This window comes from Sceloporus undulatus, chromosome 4, assembly GCF_019175285.1.
Source record: "Sceloporus undulatus isolate JIND9_A2432 ecotype Alabama chromosome 4, SceUnd_v1.1, whole genome shotgun sequence".
Lineage (NCBI taxonomy): Eukaryota > Metazoa > Chordata > Lepidosauria > Squamata > Phrynosomatidae > Sceloporus > Sceloporus undulatus.
The window spans coordinates 73,961,787-73,989,338 of record NC_056525.1 but is presented as its reverse complement, the minus strand read 5'-3'; the positions used below and the strand labels follow the sequence as shown (position 1 = coordinate 73,989,338).

Here is a 27,552-nt window from a genome sequence, read left to right as displayed (position 1 = left end):
ACTATATAGGTCTTTGATTTCCCTTCTGTTTGGTAGTCTTTCCAGAAGAAAGGCAGAAGAAGAAAGTCAGTGTAGGTTTACTTATTTGGCAGGGACATCAATACCTTCAGGCTATAACAGGGATAGGCAACCTTTTTGAGCCGGGGGCCGGGTTGCTGTCCCTCAGACAACTGGGGGGCCGAAGCCGGGGGAGCTTCCACCATCCGGGGGCGGGGCCACGTGCTGGGGGCGGAGCTTCCACCCTCCAGGGGGCTTGGGCGCCCGTCCCAGGCGCTTCCCTTCCAAGGGGCCCTTTCAGCCGAAGGGGAGGGAGGCTGAAGGGAAGGGCTCGGGCGCCCGTCCCAGGCTCTTCCCTTCGGCTCTTCCCTTCAGCCAAAGGGAAGGGCGGCCGCCGGAGCCCTGCTGGAGGGCTCTAGCGACCGCAGCAGGACCCCTACAGGCCTGCTGTAGCCCCTGGAGTCCTGCTAGAGGGCTCCAACGACCGCAGTGGGGCCCCTACAGGCCTGCTGCAGCCCCTGGAGGCCCCTCAGCTCGTGTGAGCGGCCCATAGATCGCGCGCGGGGCCAAAGACTCCGCGCGTGAGGTCCTGCTGCCAATTGCCCCACGCTGGCGGAAATCGGCAGCAGGACCAGGCTGGGGCCGGACCCATGGCCTTGGCGGGCCGGACGCGGCCCGTGGGTTGCCTACCCCTGGGCTATACAATGCAAGTTTACAACGGTGTTCTTATTAAAGAAATTACAATAGGGCCTCAGTATCCATGAACTTGCCATCCGCAGATGGCAAGCCCGCATTGTTCCAATGGTGGCGGTGCCACATGGCCGCACTGGCATTAGGAACAGCCCCCACTGTCCCCAGTGGAAGCTAGTGCACACGGCTGTGCTACCACTGGGGACAACAGGACTTGAGCATCGGTGGAGTTTGGTATCTGTGTGTGTGTGTGGTGGGGGGGGGGGTCTGGAGCAGATATCAAGGTCCCACTGTATTTCCAAAACCAGAACTGCTCATCATCTTGAGTTTGTGTTAATCACTCCTTAGAAAGCCTGACATACTATCTGAATGACTAAGACATTGCTTCTGTTTATTATTTTCAAGGCAACTGAAATCCTCAGGGGTGTCATATGAATAGACAGCTGACCAGCTGTTGCTCTACTTGACAAAAGGTACAGTACAAGGAAAGGCAAAGAGAGGTAACTTGACCATATTCTTCAACCCCTTCACATCTGGAGAGAACAGCAATCCTAGCTCTATCAGACAACACAGCTCAGAGTTTAAATGGGACTTGCTGCTCACTTGCTTTTCCTGTCTCTGTCTCTCTCTCTTTGAAGTTGCCTGGACAGCTTCCTCAAGCTGGCGTTATCACTCCCTCTAACCACTCTTGGCAGGCAATCTAATTCCCCCTGAAAAGGTCACCGCCATTTTAACTGCCTTTCAATCACATTAGGAGTGCTGCTGCTCGTGCCCACAGAGCTGTGCCTGAAGCTCTCCTGGCTGAGGTGTGATCGATAAACTGACATACCAATCCCCCCCTTTCCCAATGGCTCCCTCCCTCTGCAATTCCAACTCCCCCACCTTTACTAACACCTCCTTCTTTGGCTAAAGGAATGACACAAGATGCTGATTGACCAAAACTCTTCTAAAAGTGATACAACATAGAGGAAAGAGATAACCTATCATGCCTTAATCTACTTAGGCCATTTGCTCCAACAAAGTAGGAGGGGGGATTGGGCGCTCTCCCTAGATACACAGAGGCAGCAAAAACCTGGGGACCAGCCAGCTCAGCTCCTTTGAAGCTATGTTACTACAAAGAACAAGCCTGCCTCCAGCTCCCCTCCATGCAATCATTATTGTTATCTCTGCTGCATTCACCCTTTTTTCCTCACAGTTACCACTGCCGTGTTTCCTCCATCGATCCGCATGTAAGACACTGTTTTAAGTCTGCTCGCCTTTTGACTGTGCTAAGCCGTTTAAGAGATGACAGCAGCCTCTATCAGCACAAAGCCAATATGATTCTTTTCGGATAAAGCACTTTTTCCTCACCCATTCTCCCTCCCTCCCACCTTTCTCACGCTTTCAAGTTGCAGACATGTTCACAAAATAATGTTAAGCTTTCAAAGGGGGGGGGGGAAGCATTTTTGAACTTCTTTTGGCAATTCTTTAAAGGGATAACCTTACAATGTAAACAGCTAGAGAAAATGAGCAGTGATTCTTGAGAACAACTGAAGAATTGCTACAAATGCAGGAAATTTTTAGAAAAAGTCTATGAGAAAAAAATTCAACACTTCTGATTCCAGGGTAGCAAGCAGAATGCAACCTGGAGCATTAGACCCACAAGGAACAATCCACAAAGTTTAGCAGATACAGATGCCCAGCATCATATTCTGACACCTGGTCTATGGAGTTTACAGCAAACTTTAAGATATCAGAATAAATTTGCATCTTCCAGCATGGATATTAGTTGCTGCTGTAGTTTAACTCACATTCTAAGATCCTTCACTTCACAGTTGTTGGGTAAGCAACAACTAAACATGCTAGCTCTTTAAGCCTCTTAGCCTATTTATTTATACCATTGGTGTTTTTTTTAAGCCTGGTATTTATTTATTTCCCGACTTTCTCCCAATAAGGTACCCAAGGCGGTTCACAGCATAGATAAAAACAAAAGAGAACATCAACAAAAAAGAATCCTATTGTTAAAAAAATTAACAATCCTGTTAAAAAAAATCACTGTTTATAATGGTTTAAAGCATTTAAAATAAAATAATCAGAAAAGCCCTTGTGCAAGAACCCCTAAATAGCCAAACACCTGTCCAAGTAAAAAGATGGCAGCAGCAGGAGAGTAGACAATGGGCCAGCTAGTCTGCCATGGGAATGAGTCCCACAGCCTGCGAGCATTCACCAAGAAGGCAATGTCGAGTGTCCTCGGTAAATGTACCAGTGATGCTTGTCTCCAAGAGATAGCAGTTTCCTGAGAACCTCAAAACTAAGGTAGCCTACACAGTGAACTACACTACATTTTACAGAACCCTCTCCAAAGATCCCACTGATGAATATCTGAAGGAACTACACAAATTACTCAGATAATTTTCCACTGACATGAAAAACCAATTCAAATGGACACATCCAAGGAGCCCAAACTGGGCATCTTCTATTGCAGACCTGCACAACTTGGCAGTACATAAGGGCCAAAATTACACTAGATTAACCTCTTCAGGCTGCAAATAGCAATAACAAGCAATAGAAAAGTACATTTCTATATAATTTATCAGTGCATTTAAGCACTCCCTAAGCAGTTTACAATGTGTAAGCTAATTGCCCCCAACAAGTTGGGTATTTATTTTAGTGACCTCGGAAGGATGCAAGCCTGAGTCCAGCCTTAGCCCTTGGCTGGTACTGAAATCACAACCTTGTGGTTTGTGAGTGAGTGGCTGCAGTACAGGCATGTAACCACTGCCCTGCCAGGGCTCTGGGTTTTAATTAAATTCTAATTATAATATTTAATTAATTATATTAATTAGAATTAATTCCATTCTCCTCCTCCTCTTACTGGCCCTCTCCTCAGGAGATAGCCTAGTGGCAGAAGAGCCTTGCTTGTCCTCTTCCCCCACCTGGACTACTCCTTTGGGAGAAGGCCAAGCGACAGAGGAGTCTTGAAGGGTGAGCATTTGCCTCTCTTTCTTGTTAACCGCCTGGCCTTCTCAGGAGAAACCTGAGCAGAGGAGGAGCCTTGTAGGGCAAGCGTTTACCTACTCTCCTCCTCCATCACCACCACCCAGCCTTCTGCTCAAGAGAAAGCTGAGCAGTGGAAGAGCCTAACAAGGCAAGTATTTGCCCATCCTCTTCCTCCCATACATGGCCCTCTCCTGAACAAAAGGCTGACCAGTGGAGGAGCCTTGAAGTCGTGCCACATCCTTATGGGCTGCCCAAAATCCTTTGGCAGGCCGCATGTGGTCCCCGGGCCATATGTTGTGCAGGCCTGTTCTATTTAGTATGCAAAATACACAAATAAGGTGATCCAGGAAGACCTGTTGTCTCAAGCTTTAGAGCCCCTGGCTGTTGGGCTAGATGGATACATGGACTCAGTTCTCAGACCATATGCCTTCAACATTCCGGGCTACATGAAGGATATAACTGACTTCTTGAGGAAAAACAGTCCAACCACAATCTCCCAGATAACCGAATTATAGCCACTATGGATGTAGAATCCCTATACACAAACATCTCAAACAAGGATGGACTATAAATAACCAACAATACCATCCTGAATGAAGCTACAGCAGAGCTATCCACCAAATTCTTCCACTTTGTACTTACTCATAACTACTTCAATTCTGGGAATAATATGTACCTCCAAGTCAGTGGCACTGCCAAGGGCACCTACACAGCATGACAATATGTAAATAGCATCATGAGTTAATCTGGAATTCTTCTTCAGCACGTGAATCCTCTATCTCTGGTTTCTTGATGACATCTTTGTAATTTGGCCACAGGGAAAGAAATCATTTGAGAAGTTCCATCCGGATTTGGTCAACCTAAACCTGGAATAATCCACATTTTCTTGACACTACTGTGCAACTGAACAACAGACTTCTAAATACCACACTCTATCAAATGCCTACTGACTGCTACACATACTTACATGCCTTCAGTTTCCACTCAGTACTAAATCTACTGTTTACAGCCAAGCACTCTGATACAACTGCATCTGCTCAGACACAAAAGACAGAGATGTAAAACTCGTGGACTTTCAACAGGCATTTCTTACATTAGTATACCCATCTGAGGAAGTACAGAAACAAATTGACAAGGCAAGATTAATACCAAGGAACCATTTACTACAAGACAGACAAAAAACACAAAAGGACAGAACAACCCTAGTAGTCATCTACAGTCCCCAGGTGAGACCACTCAAATGTATCATCAACAAGCTACAACCAATTCTGGAGAATATCACAGCCCATTCACAAGCTCTGGGAGGCAGACATTTATTGGCCTACAGACACCTCCAACTTTTAAACAACTATTGACTTACAACAGGATACATAACATGAATGGTAATAAAGGGACAAGACCCTGCCACAAACTCAGATGCCAACTCTGTCCCCACATCTACTCCAGGAGCAATATTACATGTGCCAGTAACATCACTTGTAATATCAGAGGTACATTTATTCACATTCTTCCAATGTGAATAAATGCCATCCTATGCCAGCAATGGCCCCCAGTACTCTAGATTGGACAAACAGAATAGTCTCTAGATAAGGTGGTTAATGGACACAAATCTGACATTAAAAATGAAAATACACAGAAAAAGAGTTGTAGAACATTTCAGCCTTCCTGGACACACAGTAAGTAATTTACAGGTTGCAGTCCTTGAACAAGAAAATAACAAAGGAAGACTAGAAGGAGAAATTGCTGAATTGAATTGCATTCACAAATTAAAATCAATTAGCAGAGGTAAGAACAAAGACAATGGTTTCATGGTACACTACATATATTAATGTAAGTATCCTCCCTATTACACATATAACAAAAAAAAATCTTCCCAGAAAAAGCTTTGAATTTTGAGAAACTGACTTTTGGTAAGCAGATTTATTGCTTTCACACATCAGTTCTAACTGACCACTGTAAGTTCAAAGATATAGCCGTGTTAGTCTGTAGAATCAGTACGCAGAGAGATCTTATAGCATCTTTGAGACTAAGGAGCAGTACAGACTGGCACATGCTTAAAGTCCTTACTGCGCTGTCCGGGTGTCATCTTGGCCACTGCCCATCTACACAGCGCATGCCATGATGACATTCATTGTGCCCAGCGCCTAAATGGTGCTGTGCACAAGGCATCATCATGGAGTGCAAGCGTACCTATGGCACCCCTTCCGGACACAAAATGAACCCGCCCGAGGCTGCAGCGTGGTCTACGAAAGCTCATGCTGCCAATTTCTTTCTTTCAGTTAGTCTCAAAGGTGCTACATGATCTCTCTACATCCTGACTACTGTAAAGCTCCACAAGGCATGTTTCAACTTACACTGCCCTTTGACAATTTATGGCAAGGGTCATAATTTGTCTTTCTGGATCCCATTAAATTCCATCCCATTCCCACTACTGCGTAAATATGCTTTAAACCTGAGCATTTATTATCACTCTGTATTTCATCCAAAGAAGTGGGTTTATATGCACAAAAGCTCGTGCGAAAATAAAAACTATTTAGTCTTAAAGGTTCCACCACATTTCTTTTTCTCCCCACCCCCCTTTTTCCTCACTTCCTCCTTTTCTTGCTGCAAGATACTAACACAGCTAAGTCTTGATTATAGGCTTTCGGAAAGCCTGCACCAAGCATTATAGGGCTGTATAGGTCAAAACCAGTACTTTAAATATGGCATGGAAATGGAACCAGTGAGCTTGTTGCAACATGGAAATCATCTACTCCTTGTAACCAGTCTTGCTCAGCACAGTTGCCACACCAATTTGAACCCCTCAAAGTTTCCAAAGGCAGTCCCTACCAGACTGCATTACAGTAATTCAAATGGGATATAATCAAGTCATGTGTCACCACAGCCAGGTCAGACTCTCCAAAAAATAATATTTTTAAAATATCAGTTACATTGTGTACCTATTTGTAAAAACAACAAAACATGTTTAAAATGGTGCCATTAAAATGAATGGTAGTATAAATATTTGAGCCTTGTACAACTGAATTCATAGCCCTTTTATCAACACACTGAATTAAGCCTATTCTTCTATACAGAGTCACTTCAATACCTTTTGCTGCTTGAGGTAAGTGACAAGATGGAATCTCTTTCCATTCCATGTTCATAAAGTAGCAAATGATTGTTACTTCCAACACTGCTGGAGGAACAGCATCCTTTAGTGCTTAAGAAAGAGAAAGGCTAGGTATGGAACTACAGCTTTGTTTTCCAATATTATGCCATGACTCTCTGACCCTAAGCATCTACCACCTGACGTAGCTTTTTCACTTCTTTTAATGGTACAGCTAGACCTACTTCTATGTAAAAAAGTAACAAGGCAGAATAGCAACATTCTGATATAAAATTACAAATAAAATAAAATGTGTATTTATTTGTTCAAATTATAAATATTCTGTCTGGGAATATTTGCATGCAATAATAAGACAGGAATCTTAATAAATATGAATAAGTTATATGTTTGTGTGCACAGCCTATTTACCCCCACTTCACTCTTATTTCTGCATTAGCAGGTAAACCAACTAGGATGGTGAGCGCTTTGCATGACATCCAAAGTCACAATTATGGTTAAAGTCTGCCCAAAGAAGCCAGAATTCATGTCAACAATAAACTCTGGTTTAAAGCTCACTGATACTGCCTGAGCACACATAACCGTCACATGAAACAAGTACTTCCTTGGTGTGTTTATCCATTTATTCTGGGCATTATATTTAGTACTGTAGTTCTATCATGCAACTTTATCCCATAATGGAACTCAGAAGACCACACAGATTTCCATTCAGACATTAACCAAACCTAGATCTTAGCTTCAGTGAGCCTGTTGCATTACAGGTTTGCAGATCCTGCCCTAGAGGTTCTGTTTACTTAGAAACAGGTTTGTTTATCTGAGCAATTTTGTGCATACTTGTTTTGGAAATATGAATAATAAAAGCAGAAAATTTGATATGAAACTATTTAAATTGGCTTGTTATCAGAAAGCAGAAACCATTCAACTCATTGGGAATTACCTCGATATCCAGTTTGCAGAACCACGTAAGAGACAATTCTTATTTGACAGCAAGAGGGGCTTAGACACTAAAGCTGTTCTATTTTAAATTGTGTTTTGGGTCACTTTCAGACCATTAATAAACTGAAACAAAGCATGGTGAACTTAGATTGAGCTTGACACTATCATTATAAGATAAGTCTTGTCTTTTCCCAAATTAGTCTAACTGGAACCTTAACATACACACTGCTCTTCACTCATTAAGCTGATGTTTTAATAATGGTGAATTACTCTTCCTTATACATTGCTCTGGGGCTTAAAAGACCTAAAGGCACCAGATCTTGTCTGATTTTGGAAGCTAAGCAGAATCAGTCCTGGTTTGTATTTGGATGGGAAACTACCAACAACTCCCAAGTGCTGAAGGCTATATTTCAGAGGAATGAACTGGCAAAACCACTTTCGAGTACTCCTTGTCTAAGAAAATTATATGAAATTCATGGGGTTGTCTTGTCAACAAGTGACTTGAAGGCACACACACATATTATTCTTATCTGTCCCTAGTGTGTTCCCTTTCATTCTAAACATGGTGCACACTTTATTTTAAAGAGGAATTGTGCTCCCCTGAGTACGATTCTCTTGTGAAGCAAGATACTGTATATACTTTCTTTTAAAGAAGTGAAGGTTTCCCTGCTTCCAAACCATCTAAATCCAGCAATGGCAAGGCGTGCACCTGGGAAGTGGGAATAAAATTGGGCATATGCAACCACTACTCCACAACTCCAAACATCATGGGACAAGAACAAGACAGTAAATACACTGATTAACAAAATAACACAAGGAATACAAGGATTCATAGGCAATGAACACTATCCCTATCAAACAATGGACACGGATTACTACAAAATAGCACAGAACATGTCTTTTCTTGTAAGTGTCTGTATTTCTCCAGGGGCAGTAAGATAGGCACAACTTTGGGTTAACTTTGGGCCAAAACAGACTGCAGAAATTATCCATCTTGAAACCGCTTTAACTGTCCTGGCTCAGTGCTAGGGAATTTGGGGAACTGTAGTTTGTTGTGGCACCAGAGCTCTCTAACAGAGAAGGCAAAATGTCTTATAAACTACAGTTCCCACAGTTCCCTAGCATTGAAACAGGGCAGTTAAAGCTGTTTCAAGCTAGCTTATTTCTGCAGTCTGTTTTGGCCCTTCCTTAATTTTTACAAAACTAATTGCAGGGCACTCTTATCAAAGATAAGGATGCTGCATCTACATTCTAGAGATGTGCATTTTTGGAATCTACAGCATGATAACTACCATTCAATGTTATAATCAAGATCAGGCGCACTAATGTGAAGACATGTCTGACTGACTAAGAATGTTGTAGTGATACTGTTCTTCTCACACCTAACCATCAGAAAAGAAATAGCTCCCACCCTGCAAAAATTCCAGGAGAAATATTAAAAGTAGTGCCTCCTCCCAGCAGCCAATTCCTTAAAGGGGAATCATTAATTAATACGTCAGAGGCAAGAATCTCTTTAGATTAAAGTTAAAAGGATTCCAGGTAAAGATTTACAAGGTGCTGCATAGGAGAGAGACAAAATGCTTGGAACAAAACTTACAGTTAGGCCTTTGAATAAAAGTAACATTGATATCACAAATGCCTACAGACAGACACACCCTGTGTGTGAAATTTCTAAATGATAAAACTGCTTTGGTGTTGTATGCTAGAAGGCATGCATTTCAGTACATGTTTACTGATAGCCAATAAAGAATACTTTCCCCTTACATCTGAACTACTGAAGTATCTTTCATGGCACTGTCCAGCTCTTGATAAGTAGAGAAAGGTACAGAAAAAACAGGAAAGAAGAAACATTGTTTATAAATCTAAGATGGCTTTTAGCCCTGATAGCTTCTTCCAGTTGGATTTTTCCTAAGGATATTTCAAATTAAAATCTGGGACAAAGTATTAATGAGCTGTTATGCACAGCAGGGTAATAGCTTTTACTCTGATGGGGCAATGTACTAGTTTCCCTGTTCAAAGTATGCCGGGACACTGTTTGCACAGGATCATAAGATCTATACCACACAGTTTAGTCAATCTTGACACAGACCAAAAGAGCAAAAGGCTGACTGTAAGAAAGGAGCCAGGTGCACAGCTAAAATTACATTCACCAATAAAACTCACAAAGGTCACATTTTGCCATAACTCATTCTCTTCTTTGCAGCCATTTTTCCTGTCACAGGGGAAGGAATAGAAGGAGGAAAAATAAGATGTGTTTGTCTGGAAGCCCTCAGGGCTGCAGTGCTGGAGGTGTATGGCAGGTTGCTGAATTCTCATTTATCAGTCTTAAAAAAGATGGAGTGATAAATGCATAACCGGCCCTTTAATATTTTATGCAGGTGCTAAAGTGACTTAGCTGTCAACTTCCATACATCACCAGCTGCTGATAAACCAGCTTTCGTCACTCCAGACTGGGGCTTTTTACAATTTCATTCTCCACTTCTATTAAAAAAAGGAACAGAATTGCTGAAACTGATTGGCCTATGGCTCTTCCTGTTCTCTTCAACTTTGGGAGACATTTTCCTGAAGTTAATTAAACAAGCAGTTTTTTCATAACTCCTGCAATTTTATTTTATTCCACAGGAAAACAAATTTTCATACTGGCAGAAATTTAAATTTCCATTTAAGCAATGGAAGCAAACAGTTACACAAGACTAGGATAACATTTTGACTCCTATTTTGGAATATCCAAAGTATCAAAGAAACTTCCCTAGGCAATCTAACAATTAAGAGTTACAAGGGAAATTTACAGGAACAATTATGTTTCCATTGGTTTACAGAATATGATTATTCTATCCACATAGCTTCTGGTGGAAAATGCAGTGACAGGAGACAAGCAATAAACATTTTCATTCATGGATGCATACCACAGATAAATACTGTTATGAAGAACAATTCTTTGGATAGATTTATATCTGTGTTTCCCTTGAGAGTTTGCCATCTGGGCCAAGCTGTTCATTACCCAGCATGAACAGATATGTATGTACATCATTCTGACTATGTGTGTGTCAAGGCAATGACCTGTTAGGGTGTATTTGTGTGTACAAAAAATAATGTGGGAAGTAGCCATTAGCCTAAACTACAGGTTAGAAGATAAGATTGTACTACTAAAGATTAACATTTTATATTCTTAAGCACCAAACAGCGATAAAGAGACTGGGGCATTATTTGGTCCATAGCCCATCTCAAAAATCCCCTATATTTTGCCCTCTTACCTCTGAAACCTCCTTCCAGAAGTGTGGTAGCACGTATCCTCTTCTGCCCACACCATTCATATTCTTCAAAGCGATTACCATTCTCATTTTCAATGTCAACAGAGTCATCTTCCATCATGCATGAACCTTCTCTCTGGGTGGGCAAAGAGAGTAAAACATCAAGAATCATCTTGGGGAAAAGAATGATGCTAACAGGTAGTATTTCTACCAATGGAAACTATACAGTCAAAGCTAAATGGTGGAGGATACTGCAAGAGGATACACACACACACCTCCATTCATCGCTTGCAGTGACTTGAAGCAGCTTTATTTTGGCCTGTCTGTTTGGGCCCATAGTCATACCAGCAATGCTATTAAAATGTCTAAACACCAGACCCTGGTTATCAGTACCAGAAGCTACTAGAAGATCCAATACCTCTAGAACAAGCTTTATTGTAATATTCCAAAACTAAAATGTGTCATTTCTCTATATAAAGACTAAAAGCAAAGCAAGATAACTGTTGAACCTTACTATTTTCCAGTTGTACTGCCACAGCCTTTTCTTCTTAGCTTCTTTAGCGAGGGACATTAGATATTTTTGCATAGTTGACAAGCACTTGAATGTCAACCTATTTTATCTTGAGTTAAGAATGGCTGGCCTGTACTTTCCTGACCAACTCTTCTTCAATCCATGCCTCAACTGAGTCTTGCTGCAATATAGTTAAATCATAGCCTAGCAAGACTGGAGAATGTCTCCCTCTAACAGCTGGACACTGTCAGTGAATCTGCTCCCCTTTCTCATTTGAAAGGCTAGAAAGATTCTTATTGCCAAATCCAGGCAGACTAAAACCTTCAAGACAGAAATCGAGTAGGGAAAAAAACAAGCATTCAAGCCTGTAGCCTTCAATCTGCTAACTTGGTTTCTGTCCAGAAAGCAGATACAGAAGAGGGCAGGAAGAAAGAAGAGAGAAGCAGCAAAGATCCTTCAGTGCTTCTACCTTTGCAAGGCATTGTTCGACATGCCCATTCCTCTCCTCCTCGGATCCTGAGAGAGGCTGGCTGCAGAGGGGACATACCTGTCCTTCGTCTTGTTTCCTCCGTTTCATTTTCCCAATTCGGGCTATGTGAGGAGAGGAAAGAGAAAAGAAACAACAGCTTATACATATAAACACACAAAGTCTTAGCATCCTTGCTAGGAGAAAAAAATTATTATATTAGGCATTAGAGTACAGTAAGTATCCAAGGATGGCAGAATTGTTCCAGTTCACAGTTCACAATTTGGTTAAATGCATTTAAAGTTCTGAACTGCTTGAGATTATCTGAAGCAGTTCAGAACTTTAAATGCATTTAACCAAACTGTGAACATTGAACTGGAACAGTCCTGCCATCCTTGTGAGCTAGTATACAATGACTCCAATACAAACCAAGTGCCTTGCCCTCAAGGGGGCATGCCTACACCATTATCCTTAAAACACTGTTCTCTCCTGAGAAAAGAAAGCCAAAGAACAATTATTTCTAATCATATTCATTATCCCCTGCAAATGCCAAACTCCTAGTACAGGGATGCAGGCTACTAACTGAAGCTTTCCTTTTTTGTATCCATCTCAGGAAAATGGACTCCATTCCTGGATTATTTTGGAATAGCCCAACTAGAGGACCACTTGCACACTGGTACCCAAAAGTGTCCAAACATACTGTTGCCCTTGATGCACATTTGCATAGCTTTCTGAAGTTTGCTTTAAGAGAAGCAATGCTTATTCTTGCAAACTGAAAGTCTTTAAAGACCTAGTAATCTGCATAGAAGTAATGATGCCATAATGTAGGGCCTCTTTCAAAACAATTTCTATAGTGCTTGCAAATTTACTAATGACTTTTGAATAAGGAACATGCACATATGTATGTGGACAATTTTTAATAAATGTTAGAAGCCTTGATTATAAGAGGTTAACACTGTTTGGAAGATTTCTGCACAACTTCTCGTCTTCCAGTTCTGTTTTGTCCTCTTTGCTTCATTCCCAGGAGTCTAGATTCTCTCTTATACTAACCTTGTACAATGTTGACTGAAAATGTAGAATATGCACTATGATTCCAGTCACAGAATTTGAGGGTGTGTTTAACCCCATTTTTTCCTCAGAGACTATACACATGTCAGTCAGGACAACCCATTCTTTTTTCCAATTTCTGGTTAATAGAAATCATCATTAAATGTGCCCAAAATATCCAGAACACTTGCGTTAGAGAACAACATCAACTGTCAAGATATGTTGCTTCAGGCAAATATCATCAAATGTTTCAATCACAGGCTGGGGGAAGTGAGCAGCTTAATTAGTAAGTAAGGTCAACGTTTTGATGAAGACGAAAGTAAAAGCCCAAGGAAATACTGTATAGTAACAAGAGATGACGTGACTAAGAAATCATTTAATAGAGAAAGCATTATTGACATTATGGGTCTGGTTGTATGCTGCAGAAATTGAAATTTATTACAAGTACATTGTAAAAACAACTAAAGCACAGCAAGTGTGACAAAAGGACCCATAACTAAACTAAGAGAGGGAAATGAAAGATGTAAGTAATAACCAAAGGAAAATGTATTGAATTGTTTTAGCTTCCTATTCGGCCTCTTTCATTGATGCATTGGTGTAACATAAGAGTAAACTCACACACTTTTTACAAAAAAAAAACCTGAACATATAATCTCCACAAAAATAACTAGAGAAAGTTTATTAAGCACTCCCAATTCTTTTGCCCTAGCTTCCCCCAAAACACCCTTCTCTTCCTCCTAACCAACTCTTTTTTTCAGACAGTAGGGAAAAGCTAGAATCCCTAATGGCAGAATTCAAATATACTGTATAGCCATATTAGTCTATAGAATCAGTAGGTAGAGAGATCTTGTAGCACCTTTGAGACTAACTGCAATAAAGAAGTTGGCAGCATGAGCTTTTGTAGACTTGTCTGAGGGGGCAGACTGAAGTCTACGAAAGTTCATGCTGCCAACTTCTTTATTTCAGTCAGTCTCAAAGGTGCTACAAGATCTTGCTAGAATCCCTGTACATCTCCTTATCCAAACATCTATACAGTTTCCACAGACAAAATGTTCCCAGCATATGGGAAGAGTAACAACTCTAATGCAATCTCAAGAACAGAAGAAACTGTATTATGGAAGGGACATACCTACAAATGTCTTTCACATATTTGTAAATGAAGAATAAAAACAGGTTTGTGCAGTTTCACTTGGTTGAGTAAGGATCATTCTTCTTCAGCTCAGGAAAATGATAATTTGCAACTATGGAATACTATTTTATAAAACATCTTGTGTGGGGTTCTCACTTGTCTATATTAAATCAGCCACAAAATCTACATTATGACATGCACATGGGGCCTCAACAACAACCAAACACTGAGCCAAAAAGACTTCTTCCTATGTGAGTTTGGTTTGATCATTTTTCACCATCACTTAGAACATAAAGTTATGTTCTGAATGGATTTTTAAAGTATTTTCCTCCAGGAACATCTGAGGTAAAATATCTGGCTGACTCCTAGTGGTATAATTTTAAAACATTATTTACTGCAAATCTTATGACATCATGTAAACCCATTTCAAAGGCCTGATGTGAGGATAGTTGAGGCATAAATTGTAAAACATTTTAATAAAAAAACAAAGGGTCCCTACTTAATCATTTCTATACAATATCTACTTAATGGAAATTCTGAATTGCAAGCTGTTTTATAGCCCTGCTGTTATAGTGATCCTATTACATGTTGGCAGATTTTTCTGGCATCAACATGTATGCTACTATAGTACCCATAGTGGTAAAGCAAAGGATTTATGTTTGTACCTGGGATGATGAGCGTTCAGTACCATTCAGAAAATAAGAGGATCTTGTTATTATGCACTCTGAATAATAGAACTGACCTTAAAGACACATGATAGGGATGGCAATGAAAAATGCTATTGCCCACAAAATTAGAGTGGCATAACTACAACAGTAAATAGTCAAGAGGAGCTTTACAAAAGTTTTTGAGACCTTTTGCTGTAGCTTGATACTGGATCTTAAGAGTGAGAGAGAAGAACTGGTGTTATTTGAAAGCCACAGTGAGTAGAATTTCCAATTGCAGCTACAGAGCTCAGCTATCACTTCTAATCAACGTAGGAGGGATAGAGCAGCCCCAGAGGAAGGGGGGTGACTGCTGAGTTGTCCCAAAGGAGAACAGCTCAAAAGAACACACAAGTGAGACCACAGTATTGTTAATTAGTGCTGATAGATGCAATCATTTCTAATTAGCTCACTAATCCTTCTCCTCTGTACTTCGGTGGCAGGAGCAAAGAGGGGGAGGTGGGCTGCCTTTATTTTTCCTTACCCGTAAGTCAAAGATTTTTTTAAAATCTGTATAAAACTGCAACATCCCTTACTGCTCATCTCTTTCTTCCATTATTTAACAAAGCCATTCTGTATCTCAGGAAGGTATGCAAAGAAGTAAATTGCTTTCATTAGCAGTACAATAATAATTACTCCACTGGAGGGACTCACGAAACCGAGCTCCGCTTAGTATCATACAGCTTCACTACACTCAGTGTGTATCCTAGACTGCATCAACCCTGGACTCAACTTGCAACCAAAACTACTTATTACCTAGATTCAAAGATACAGAGCAATTTTTAAAATAACCTCTGCTTTAGTAGCCTGTCCTGTTAGAAGTCAAGCCTGGCATCAGCCTCAGTATATTCTAACACATTCATTTTAATTCTACTTTATCTGACTTAATGCTTGGGGGGAGGGTGTAGATCAGGGTCTATTGTATTAAAGGTAGTGATATCAATGTTATTTACTGGTGTAGATGACAGTATTTCTAGGAAATAAGCAGGTGTCACGTTATTTTTGCTTGAGCCTGGCCCTTTCTCTCAGATCTCCTTAAAGTATGTCTTATTTTCATATTTTGTACTGACTGTGCCTCTCTAAATTTTCTGGTGTGAGAGGTACAGAGGATACCTGAAATAATTCTGACCAGGCAGGCTCAGAGCAATCATAATGGCTCTGGAAAAAATCTGAATCTGGCTATCATATCTACACTGCATACCTTTGCTCTATGTCTTGTTTGTCATTTACCATATTTTCCAGAGTATAAGATGACTGGGTATAAGACGACCCCCAACTTTTGAAGTTAAAATAGAGTTTGGGATATACTCACTGTATAAGACAACACCCCTCTTCATACCAAATACAATTAAAAACTGGCTACGTGTGCCGGTTCCCCAGGCCTCTGTTGAAGCCTGCAAAGCCTGACTCTCATGCAGGCAGCGTCCTGGCCTACTAAGGGGGCCTGGCGCCTCCGGAGACCTGGAAGCCAGCAGCTGGCTGTGTGCGCGTGCCAACTTCAAGGGGCCTCCAGAGGCCTGGAAAGTAGGAGGAGGCCGGCAGCAAAGGTCCCAGGCCATGGAGCAGGCCAGGTGTGCGCACCGGGCCGCGAGGCTCTTGTGGCCTCTGTGACTGGGCTTAACCCGGCGTATAAGACGCCCCCAACTTTTGACGCAATTTTAAAGGGTTAAAAAGTCGTCTTATACGCTGGAGAATATGGTACATAATGAAATCTTCAATCTCTAGCAAACCTATTCTAAATGTCCTGTTCTACAAAGAAGGCCCAACTAGTACTTCTTGTCGTCTCCCAAACTGGTTACTTCTACCAATTTGTTTATCTACAATTCTTAGTTCAAGCCTGATCCACTTGCTCCTGATAAATAACTGATGTGAAAATTTCTAATCAGTAATACCAGCTTACTAATCACTACTAGCTGATGCTCTATTCATTTTTTCTGTTCATGATCACCTGCACATCTCAAGAATGGATGTATGAGAATTCTGCTTGGTCTGTATTTGAAAGTACAGTGATCCCAGTTGGGGATGAAGGACCCCCGTGAATGTGGAAACATCGCAAATAAAAAAGCACAATTCTTCTTAGCTAAGAGAACACCTCTCTAGAAATCTCCAGGTCTTCCAGAGCAACTCTATGATCAGCATCTGCTAGAGATTGGTCACAAAAATGTGCTGTAGGACCTACAAATTCCTAGAGAATGACAGAATAATAGAGTTGGAAGAGACCGCAAGGGCCATCCAGTCCAACCCCCTGCCATGCAGGAAATCCAAATCAAAGCATCCCTGACAGATGGCCATCCAGCCTCTGTTTAAAGACCTCCAAGGAGGGAGATTCCACTACACTCCGAGGGAGTTTGTTCCACTGTCGAACAGCCCTTACTGTCAGGAAGTTCTTCCTAATGTTGTGGTGGAATCTCTTTTCCTGCAGTTTGCATCCATTGTTCCGGGTCCTGTTCTCTGGAGTAGCAGAAAACAAGCTTGCTCCCTCTTCAACATGACATCCTTTCAAATATTTAAACAGGGCGCTGGAATGCCTATCTTAACCTTCTCTTCTCCAGGCTAAACATCCCCAGCTCCCTAAGTCATTCCTCATAGGGCATGGTTTCCACACCCTTCACCATTTTGGTCACCCTCCTTTGGACACACTCCAGTTTCTCAACATCCTTTTTAAATTGTGGTGCCCAGAACTGGACACAATATTCCAGGTGGGGCCTGACCAGAGCAGAATACAGTGGCACTATTACTTCCCTTGATCTAGTCACTATACTTTTATTGATGTAGCCTAAAATTGCATTGGCCTTTTTAGCTACCGCATCACACTGTTGACTCATGTTCAACTTGTGGTCTACTTGGACTCCCAGGTCCCTTTCACATGTAGTTTCATTCTGCCAGGTGTCGCCCATCCTAAATCTGTGCATTTCATTTTTCCGCCCTGAGTGCAGTACTTTACATTTCTCTGTGTTGAATTTCATTTTGTTAGCTTTGGCCCAGCTTTCTAGTCTATTCAGGTCATCTTGAATTTTGATCCTGTCCTCAGAGGTATTAGCTACTCCCTCTAGTTTGGTGTCATCTGCAAATTTGATAAGTATGCCCCCAATTCTGTCATCCAGGTCATTGATAAAGATGTTGAATAACACTGGCCCCAAGACAGAGCCCTGTGGGACCCCACTGGTCACTTCTCTCCAGGATGAAAAGGAACTATTGTTGAGCACCCTTTGGTTTCGGTCAGTCAACCAATTACAAATCCATGTAACAGTTGCCTTGTCTAGCCCACATTTTACAAGCTTGTTTGCAAGAATGTCACAGGGAACTTTGTCAAAGGCCTTACTGAAATCAAGATATACTATATCCACAGCATTCCCTTCATCTAACAAGCTGGTAATTTTATCTAAAAAAGAGATCAGATTTGTCTGGCATGACTTCTTTCTCTGAAACCCATGTTGACTTTTTGTGATTATGGCATTGCTTTCTAGATGTTCACAAACTCTCTGTTTAATGAGCTGCTCTAGAAACTTTCCTGGTATAGATGTCAGACTCTTTTTCCCCCTTTTTGAAGATGGGGGCAACTTTTGCCCTCCTCCAGTCTGCTGGGACTTCTCCTGCTTTGCAGGAGTTCTCAAAGATTATTGCCAATGGCTCTGATATTACATTTGCCAGCTCTTTTAATACCCTTGGATGTAGTTCATCTGGTCCTGGAGACATAGGCCCCATACAGACAGGCCAAAATAAAGCTGCTTTGGGTCACTTTGGAGATATGCTGTTTAAATGATGCATTATTATTATTATTATTATTATTATTAAACTTTATTTCTAGAGCGCTGTAATTATACAGAGTGCTGTACAATTACAGCGCTCTAGAAATAGAGTTTAATAATAATAATAATAATAATAATAATAATAATAATAATGCATCATTTAAACAGCATACCTCCAAAGTGACCCGAAGCAGCTTTATTTTGGCCTGTCTGTATGGGGCCTATATGCATGCGTCCTAAGAGTCTGGAAGCTGCGCCAAAGCTGCACACCAGTCATTAAGATTGGATCATGGCTTTGGTGTGGCTTCCAGACTCTTAGGAATTATGCAACATCTAAACAGCATACCTCCAAAGTGACCCGAAGCAGCTTTATTTTGGCCTGTCTGTATAGGGCCTTAAATTCATTTAGATTAACAAAGTATTCCTCTACTATCTCTTTACTTATTCTGTGCTGAAATTCCCCTATTCTGTCCTCTCCTCCATTATCCTCAGGTTGAGCACTCTTTTCCTTTTCTGAGACTACTGAGGCAAAGAAGGTGTTGAGTAATTCTGCCTTTTCTCTGTCACCTGTTAGCATTTTGCCATCTTCTCCACGGAGTGTCCCTACCATTTCCTTCTTCTTCCTTTTGCTGCGGACATATCCCAAAAAGCCCTTTTTATTGTTTTTAACTTCTCTAGCAAGTCTGAGTTCATTCTGCGCTTTAGCTTTTCTGACTTTACCCCTACATGTGCTTGCTATTTGCTTGAATTCCTCTTTGGTGATTTCCCCTTTTTTCCATTTCTTATACATGCTCTGTTTAAAAGTTAGCTCAGTTGAAAGTTCCTTAGTCATCCATCCTGGTTTCTAGAGACACCTCCCATTTTTCTTCCTCATTGGAACTGTTTGAAATTGTGCCTTCAGTATCTCCCTTTTGAGAAAATCCCATCCATCTTGAACTCCCTTCTCTTTTAGTATTGTTGACCATGGGATTACCCCCAGTATTTCTCTAAGTTTACAAAAATCCGCTCTCCTAAAATCTAGAAGGCGTGTCTGTCAATGCCTGGCTTCTCCTTTCCATTGTATAACAAACTCCAGGAGAACATGGTCACTTCCACCTAAGGATCCCACCCCTTGCACTCCATTAACCAAGTCATTCCTGGTGGTTAGAATCAGATCCAAAATAGCTGCCCCCCTTGTTGCCTCTTCCACCTTTTGGACAATGAAACTGTCTCCAAGGCAAGTGAGGAACTTTCTAGACCTTGAGGATTTGGCTGAGTTTGAATTCCAGCAAATATCAGGATAGTTGAAGTCACCCATCACTACTACATCTCTCCTTTCTGAGTGTGTGGTCATCTGTTCTAGAAAGGCAGCATCCAATTCCTCCATCTGACTCGGGGGTCTGTAGTAGACTCCCACAACAACATCCTTGTTGTTTCCCTCCACTTTAATTTTTATCCAGATGCTCTCCACCTGGTTTCCAGGATTGAAACCAGAAGTGTTTTCTCTAGGACCTTCTAGGTTCACCAGCACAAATCTATGGTCAACTTCTCGTAGAATTGCGCTGGAATGCCTAGATTCCTAGAGAGAACATGAGGGAGTTGACCAGGCAGGTCCAGCTCCACCAGGGCTAGCCTGGAAGAAGATTCCTCCCTCCATAACTGTCATCTTCCAGCCTATGAGGGAGTTGACCAGGCAGGTCCAGCTCCATCAGGACTAGCCTGAAGAAAAAGAGCCCTCCCTCCAGTCCATCTGCCTTGGTCCAGGCCTCAGAGGGAGAGAAGAATGCCGGACCTGATCCCCCCCCCCACCATTCCCTTCTCCATTTGTGTTGTGTCTTTTTAGATTGTAAGCCTGAGGGCAGGGAACCGTCTATTATCCCCTCTGTTGTAAGCTGCCCGGATTCCCAGTGACTGCATATAAATAAATCCTACTATTATTATTATTATATTATAGCAGTAATATGGTGTAAAACCTAGCTTAATAAATACTTATCGGTACTCTGAGGGGGATTATCTCAATCAATACCTTTTGAAACAAAATAAATGTTGTCAGCATCTCTACAGGAGCTGTTATGAAGGTACAGTACCCTCCTACTGTACCACCATTTGGTAAAAAAGCCAGAGGCATAAGATAGCAAAACAGAAACTTTAGGTCTGTACATATTTATTTACACCTCCTTTTTATTATTACATTTCCAACAAATCTCTCACAATTTTTTTTAAATTTTATGAGTTGAACAGAGCTGAAGCCACAATGTAAGTTTTATCTTTATTGTATTATGTATCCAATATCTAATACAGGCACAGACACCATTTCAACTATAAGACCTCTAGAACTTTGGTTATCTGTGCACACATCTTTTTTGGTAGATGTATCTCGTTATGTTTCAATGCTATAAGGAAGTGAAAAGGAACAGTTCAAGGCATCATAGAAACACAATAAAAGCGTTATTTCAGTGTGCCTCTTTGTATGGCCAAAAAGACATTACCTATGTAGAGAAGAAAGACAGAAGCCATACGTCTGAAGAACACCCACAGTTTGAAAAGCTAGAAAAAAATTATTTCAGGGAAAACATCTAACAGGTAAATTGCTTCAAAAAGAGCCCAAAGACAATTAAACATGCTCAGTGGGTACTAACTGCTGGAATGGGCTAAGAGAAAACCAGTGAGGGGGAGAGAGTAAAAGAGGGTACCTTTGTTTGATTACTCTATACCACAACATTTGGTCACTAGTCCCATCTTGATCAAAGGTTAACTTAATTTTCTTTCAGCATGAACATACCACAGCTAAACAAAAGCAGATCATGGTCCCATGAGAATTATTAAGAACAATCTCCTTGACTCAAAAATCTTTTATATAAATAAACAGTTCTGTACACAACTCTGCACTGTGCTCCTTGGGAAGGCTATTTACATCTTCCCTAAAACTTTAGCGGGTACAAGGTTTCAAGAAGCAAAATTGGTGCTATTTATTTTAGCCTACATTAATAGAAGCATCATTTCCAAATCAAGGGAAGTAATAGTCCCACTATATTCTGCACTGGTCAAGCCTCATCTGGAGTAGTGCATTCAGTTCTAGGCACCTCATTTTAAGAAGACTATAGGCACGTTGAAGCAGGTTCAGAGAAGGGCAACAAGGATGATAAGAGATATGAGGAAGAAAACATATGAGGAAAGGTTGAAGGAACTGGACATGTTCAGCTTAGTGAAGAGAAGAATAAGGTGTGACATTATTGCCCTCTTTAAATAATTCAAGGGCTGTCACAGAATGGAGGGGGAAAGCCTATTTTCTGCTGCCCCATAAGGCAAGGCCAGGTCCAATGGTCTGATGTTACAGGAGGGTAGATTTTGACTGAACATTAGAAAATACTTCTTGACAGTGAGAGAAGTGGTATCTCCTTCTCTGGATGTCTTGGAAAGGAGGTTAGATAACTACTTGCTAGTGATGCTTTAGCTGCAAGTCCTGCATTGAGCAGGTGGTTGGACTGCATAGCTCATGAAGCCCCTCTAACTTTGTGAATCTATGATTCTCCTGCTTAGTCATGATTTATGGAACCCACCAAGGGAGATATAATAGAATACAAGAAATGAAAGTACAAACATTTGTACTATCCATATAAAATATGGAGATGAGACTACAAAGCAACCTACAGTATTCCCCTCTGCTGCCTGACAGCAGTGGCTATAATTTGGTAGAAGATACTCCTGACATATTTGTCTGTTTCATTTTTAGCACCACTTCAAGATGCCTGTCAATTCGTGGCAAACCCACAGGGTTTTCTTAGGCAAAGAATATGGTTTTGCCAGTTACTTCCTCTGAAATATAACCTACAGCACTTGATATTCAATGGCAAATACTAATCAGGGATGACCATGCTGAGTTTCCAAGATCAGACAGGATGTGGTGCCTTATAAATTCTCAGTTCTAACCTTACAGCTCTTTCTGCAGCTAAGCCATTTCCTGTCTTCCCTTTGTGTATGCCACTACTGCAGCAGTTTATTTCTATATTTCTTTAGAATAACGTTTTAAGTTTCTAGAAGTACACATTGTCCATTTCACTCTTTTCTGAAAGTCACTAGAGTTCTTATATACTAGAGTTCTCAAGGTTGCAGAAAAATGAGTGGTTTTGACCAAATCCTTACAAGAGACTATCCAAAAAACGGAAAGACAAGCTCACTCATGAGTTCCATTGCCAGCTACTTCAAGTGTTCTGTTTCCCACCCCTGGATTAGAGTACTCATTAAAAAAAGGATTTAAAGTAAAAATACATTAAACCACTTACAACTGGATGGTGATCTCCAACCAAAAGAATCTGATCTGCTAATATGTTACAACCTAGATAACCAATGTAAATGTTCTCTTGAGTTATGGAAGGGAAGACTCTGTTTGACTTATAGCAGTATTTAAGAAACCAAAACATGTTTAGTGGAATTTTTAAGATGCATGAAGATGGGGTGGAATGAAATTTAATCCAAACTGGGTAAGAACAGGAGGAATACAGATCAACAACACAACACAGAAAAAAAAATTAAGACTCAAGATCCACTGTCATCCTAAGAGTAATACTAGCTATTGATTCTTAAATCATAACTTTTAAAATCTGTAACATTTAGCTGCCAAAATTATAAGTCAACTTTCACACCTGAAAGTTGGTAAAGAGGTTCATGACAAGGTAACAAGAAATTGGATTATACCATTACCTCCAGCTTAAGGAAGAGTTCAACAAAAAAGGAAGAAATTGAGACAGATAGAAGGGATTTTGACAAAATTTTATTAGGAGGGGTGAAAGGATTTATAAAGAAAACTTATAAAATACTTCTGGATATTGAAACAGAACTATTAAAGAAACTATGATAAAATGGATGCAGAATATAAGGAGACCAATACCGTTAATAATGTGGGAGAACACTTGGAAAAATAACCAGAAATATACTACTGTAAAACAACAACCCAATGCTAAGTGCTGGAAATGCAAAGAGAAAATCGGAACTATGTACCACATATGGTGGCAATGTGAAGAAATCCAAAAATATTGGAAAAATATACACAAAATAATGCAAGAAAAATTAGAAATAAATATCCCTTTATTACCAGAACTATTTTTATTAAACATTGTGGATGTAATACAAGGCAAATTAACTAAAAATCAGATTAGTATTATATTCGATTTCCTCAGCACGAATGGTTTACGCCAAATATTGGAAGTCTAAAACAATACCTAGTATAGCAGAATGGAAACTAAAACTACATGAGTTATTAATAATGGACAAATTGTCGATGTACACTGCAGGTAGAACAAACCAAGAATATGAAAAGAAATGGGGAAAGATAGGGAAAATTTGGTACTAGTAGAGTAACAAGTACATAAATGGAAAAAAGGGGAAGAAACCAATGAGACAGTTGACAATAATGATACTCGTGATCAAAGAGGAATAATGACATGTGAACCACATAGTTCAAGATGAGAAAAGAACTACATATACGATGTATAAACAGAAATCTGATTTTCCTTTTTTTCTTCCACTCCATTCTGTTAATTTTATATGTACATTTAACTATTTTATGTACTCTAAGAAAACCCAATAAATATAATTAAAAAGAAAAGAAAAGAAAGAAATTAGATTATACTAGACTAACAAATACACACAAAGATCTGACAGGTTCAGACAACAGCTTTAGCTAACTTGGGCTTGTGTGCCATCTACCACTCAGGCACAACCACAAGGGAGACAAGCCTACACCATCCCTAATGCGCTTCCAAAGGTCAGCCAAGACTGCATTATTTTGTGTGGTCTTTGGCTTTTAACTGTTTTAAATTGTATATACATGTTTTATTCCTGGTCTATTTAAAACATTCTTTATATCTTCTGTGCACTGCCTTAAGAAACTCGTGGGCTGAGAGGTAATAAACATTTTTAATAAATAAAAATAATGGCATATTTCACTCTCATTTTATACTGAATACAGCTCAGTGACACGTGGACACATAAACTGTGATTAATTTTAACTACAGTTAGTGGGAAAAGGTAAACTTCAATGTTTATAACATCAGCTTGTTTAAGTACTCTGTAGTTAAGATTGTCCACAGAGAGCATTCACATAACATGGTAAATCGTAGTTAATGTAAAATACAAGTGAAAGCATCTGACTGACTCCTTGTAATCATGACGGTGTGAAGATCATGGGGGGGGGGGGGGGGCAGGGATACACAAGCCTAAGGCTTCCAGAGGTTCATTAACATTATTACACCATTGCTTAGCATTATGCCTGATATGCAATATGTTTGGCAAGGGCCAGTCTGTTTTCAAAAATCACTAAGACCTTCTTTAAGCAGTTGGAAAAATATTAGTATTTCTGCAATAGGCATTGCCAATAGCAGCGCCAAGTGTCACAAGGGAATATGTGTGAGGCGATCAATAGATGGAATGCAGCAGAAGTATTCATTAATCATACAACAAAATTATTCAGTAGAAGAAAGACTTCTGTGGTTTGTGTATGTGAAAGGTAGATCACATGTGTTCACTATGCACTGCACAGTCCTCGTTAATCTTAATTCAAAGCTCTTTCTTGTAACTGACATAGAAAGTATCACCAACATAGATCTTACAACTCTGGAGCTTGTTGGCATTCAAAAATGAAAGGAAATGTTGCCTTTCCCTTACATTGTCAGGATAATTTACAGTTGCTCTTGACTTTGAAGGCCAGAATTTTCATTGTCTTTACTTCTGACTAAGTGCATGTTATTTCTGTGCCCTGATGAGAGAAGCTGCATTAATTAAAATAAAGGGTTATTGTGTAACCTTTAACTAATTATTCCTATTTAGTGACAAAATAACACATAAAGAGGAAAATATTTTTTGAATTTGTGATTTGTAGGATGGTTTTTGTGAAAATCTATCCCAGCACCAAAAATTGTGGGAACTATGTCTACACATACTGAGATGTAGTATGAAGGCCCAGCTCAAAGTTGCATATAATAATAATAATTTTTATTTGTGTTTCCCCGCCTCTCCCACTGGATCGAGGGGGGGTTACAGACTAATTAAAACCATTACACAATCTCATAAAAACAGGAGAAATAAACTCCAATATAAAATTCTCTATAGACAACATACAATATAGGGTAAGGCAGGGAATCAATCACATTGGAAACCTATTCACCTGAAGTACCAAGTCCGTGGAAGTCAAGTGAACTTTTAATTATGTTGATCCTCTGTGTGAATTCAAAGGGGGGGGGGTTGTAGATCCCAGATACATGGGCATAATAAAGTGTAATCATTATATATATATTATTTTTCTAATATACAATTAAAATTTAGTGAATGGCAATAAGATTCAAGGCAGAAATTTTCACTCTTGAGATTAGAGCCAAGATTAGAGCCAATCACAAACGTAAGTATGAACAAGACTGATGTTTGAAGGACAAACACAACTGCAATAATTAAAAACGAGTTTAAAATATAAGCACTAATAACACTTCTCTACTTAGAATGTTTTGCTTACTTTGAAAGAGCAACCAATCCATGTGACAGGTAAAATACCAACAGCTAGAACAAGATTCAGAGAGGAGCAAAATGGGCTAGGAACAGACATGATACGGGTCAGGCTTAAACTTTTGCTCATATTTAGCCAGAAAAGGTTGTAAAGAAAAAAACAAACAATGTTAAGCCTATCATACTCTCCTAGTCCAGAACATGGTACATGGTACACTCACCATTCAGTCGGGTCTGTCTGTTTGCCCTCACCCGCAGGAATGTCTGCAAAAAAAAAAAGACACAAGGACCAAACATTAGCCTCCTGCTTTGGGAGAGTAATTAGAAAAACACTTCAACCTGACTCATTGGTCTCCTTTTCTAGATGACCAACTCAAACCGATACTAATATTTAATAGACTTTCACCAACAATATTAAGAAACCCCACATTTCCTTTTGCTCAGTTCTAACTCACGTTCAGACATTCAGAGCTCCCCCTTCTCTACATGAACAGTTCACCCTAACTACCAGATAGGCCTCACAGGTCCAAAACACACTGTGGAAATAATCCAGTTTGAGAACACTTTAACTGCTCTGGCTCAGTGCTAGAGAATTCTGGGAACTGCAGTTTAAGTTTATTGTGTCTCCAGAGCTTTCTGACACAGATGACTAAATGTTTCACAAAACTAGAGATCTCAGAATTCCCTAGTATTGAGCCAGGGCAGTTAGTGGTTTCAAATTGGATTATTTCTGCAGTGTGTTTTGGCCCATACTCTCCCCCCACAGGCCCATAACCCTACCATGAGCCCATTATACAGCCCACTGCCTAAGTCTACACTAACTGCAAGCTAACCTTCCAAATGAAGAGAAATCTTGTAGCACCTCTGAGATTAAATGAAAGAAAATAAATGGCAGCATGAGTTTTCACAGACTTCAGTCTATAATTTTCTCAGATGCATTTGTAGACTGAAGTCTACAAAACCTCATGCTGCCAACTTCCTTCTTTCAGTCAGTCTCAAATGCGCGACAAGATCTCTCTATATACTGATTTCACAGACTAACATGGCTATGTCTTTGAAATGCTTCTCCAATGTATGCCTTTTCTAGAAAACAACTCTCTCTAGTTCCTCCACTGCCGGTGTCCCACAGATAAACACAACCATTCCTAGCTGGTCCCCAACGCAGGGTGACCAGATGCCCTAACCTCAAAGGAAGACAAGACACCGCATAATATAGGACCTCTGAGAAAAGATGTAGGATGTGACCACACAAAAACACTCATAGAAATGTCAACTCATGTTTCTTAGTCCTGCTCAAAATGAAAGACATCCATGGAAAAAGTGACAGAACAAGAGCTAAAAAACCTCATAGAAATGTCGATTCATGCTTCTTAATCCTGCTCAAAATGGAAAACATTCAAGGAAAATGGAGGATGTGAACAAACAAAAGCTAAAAACATAGAAATACAAACCCATGCTTCTTAGTCCTACTCAAAATGGAGGAATTCAACGAAAAATGGAGGACGTCACCAAATAAC

General features: G+C 40.2%; 1 protein-coding gene across 3 annotated transcripts in view; it reads right to left on the bottom strand.

Moving 5' to 3' along the window:
* The window catches only part of RNF220 (ring finger protein 220), a 376,648-nt gene that overhangs the window by 62,788 nt on the left and 286,308 nt on the right, over positions 1 to 27,552 (bottom strand). For 2 of the 3 annotated variants that reach the window (XM_042463245.1, XM_042463246.1), the window contains 3 exons: positions 26,257 to 26,299; positions 12,015 to 12,058; positions 10,960 to 11,092 (listed from right to left, as the gene is read on the bottom strand). In XM_042463245.1, the coding sequence (XP_042319179.1) occupies positions 10,960 to 11,092; positions 12,015 to 12,058; positions 26,257 to 26,299 (220 nt within the window). Of the gene's footprint in view, positions 1 to 10,959; positions 11,093 to 11,936; positions 12,059 to 26,256; positions 26,300 to 27,552 lie in introns of all 3 variants that reach the window. The other variant, XM_042463247.1, reaches the window with a different exon arrangement.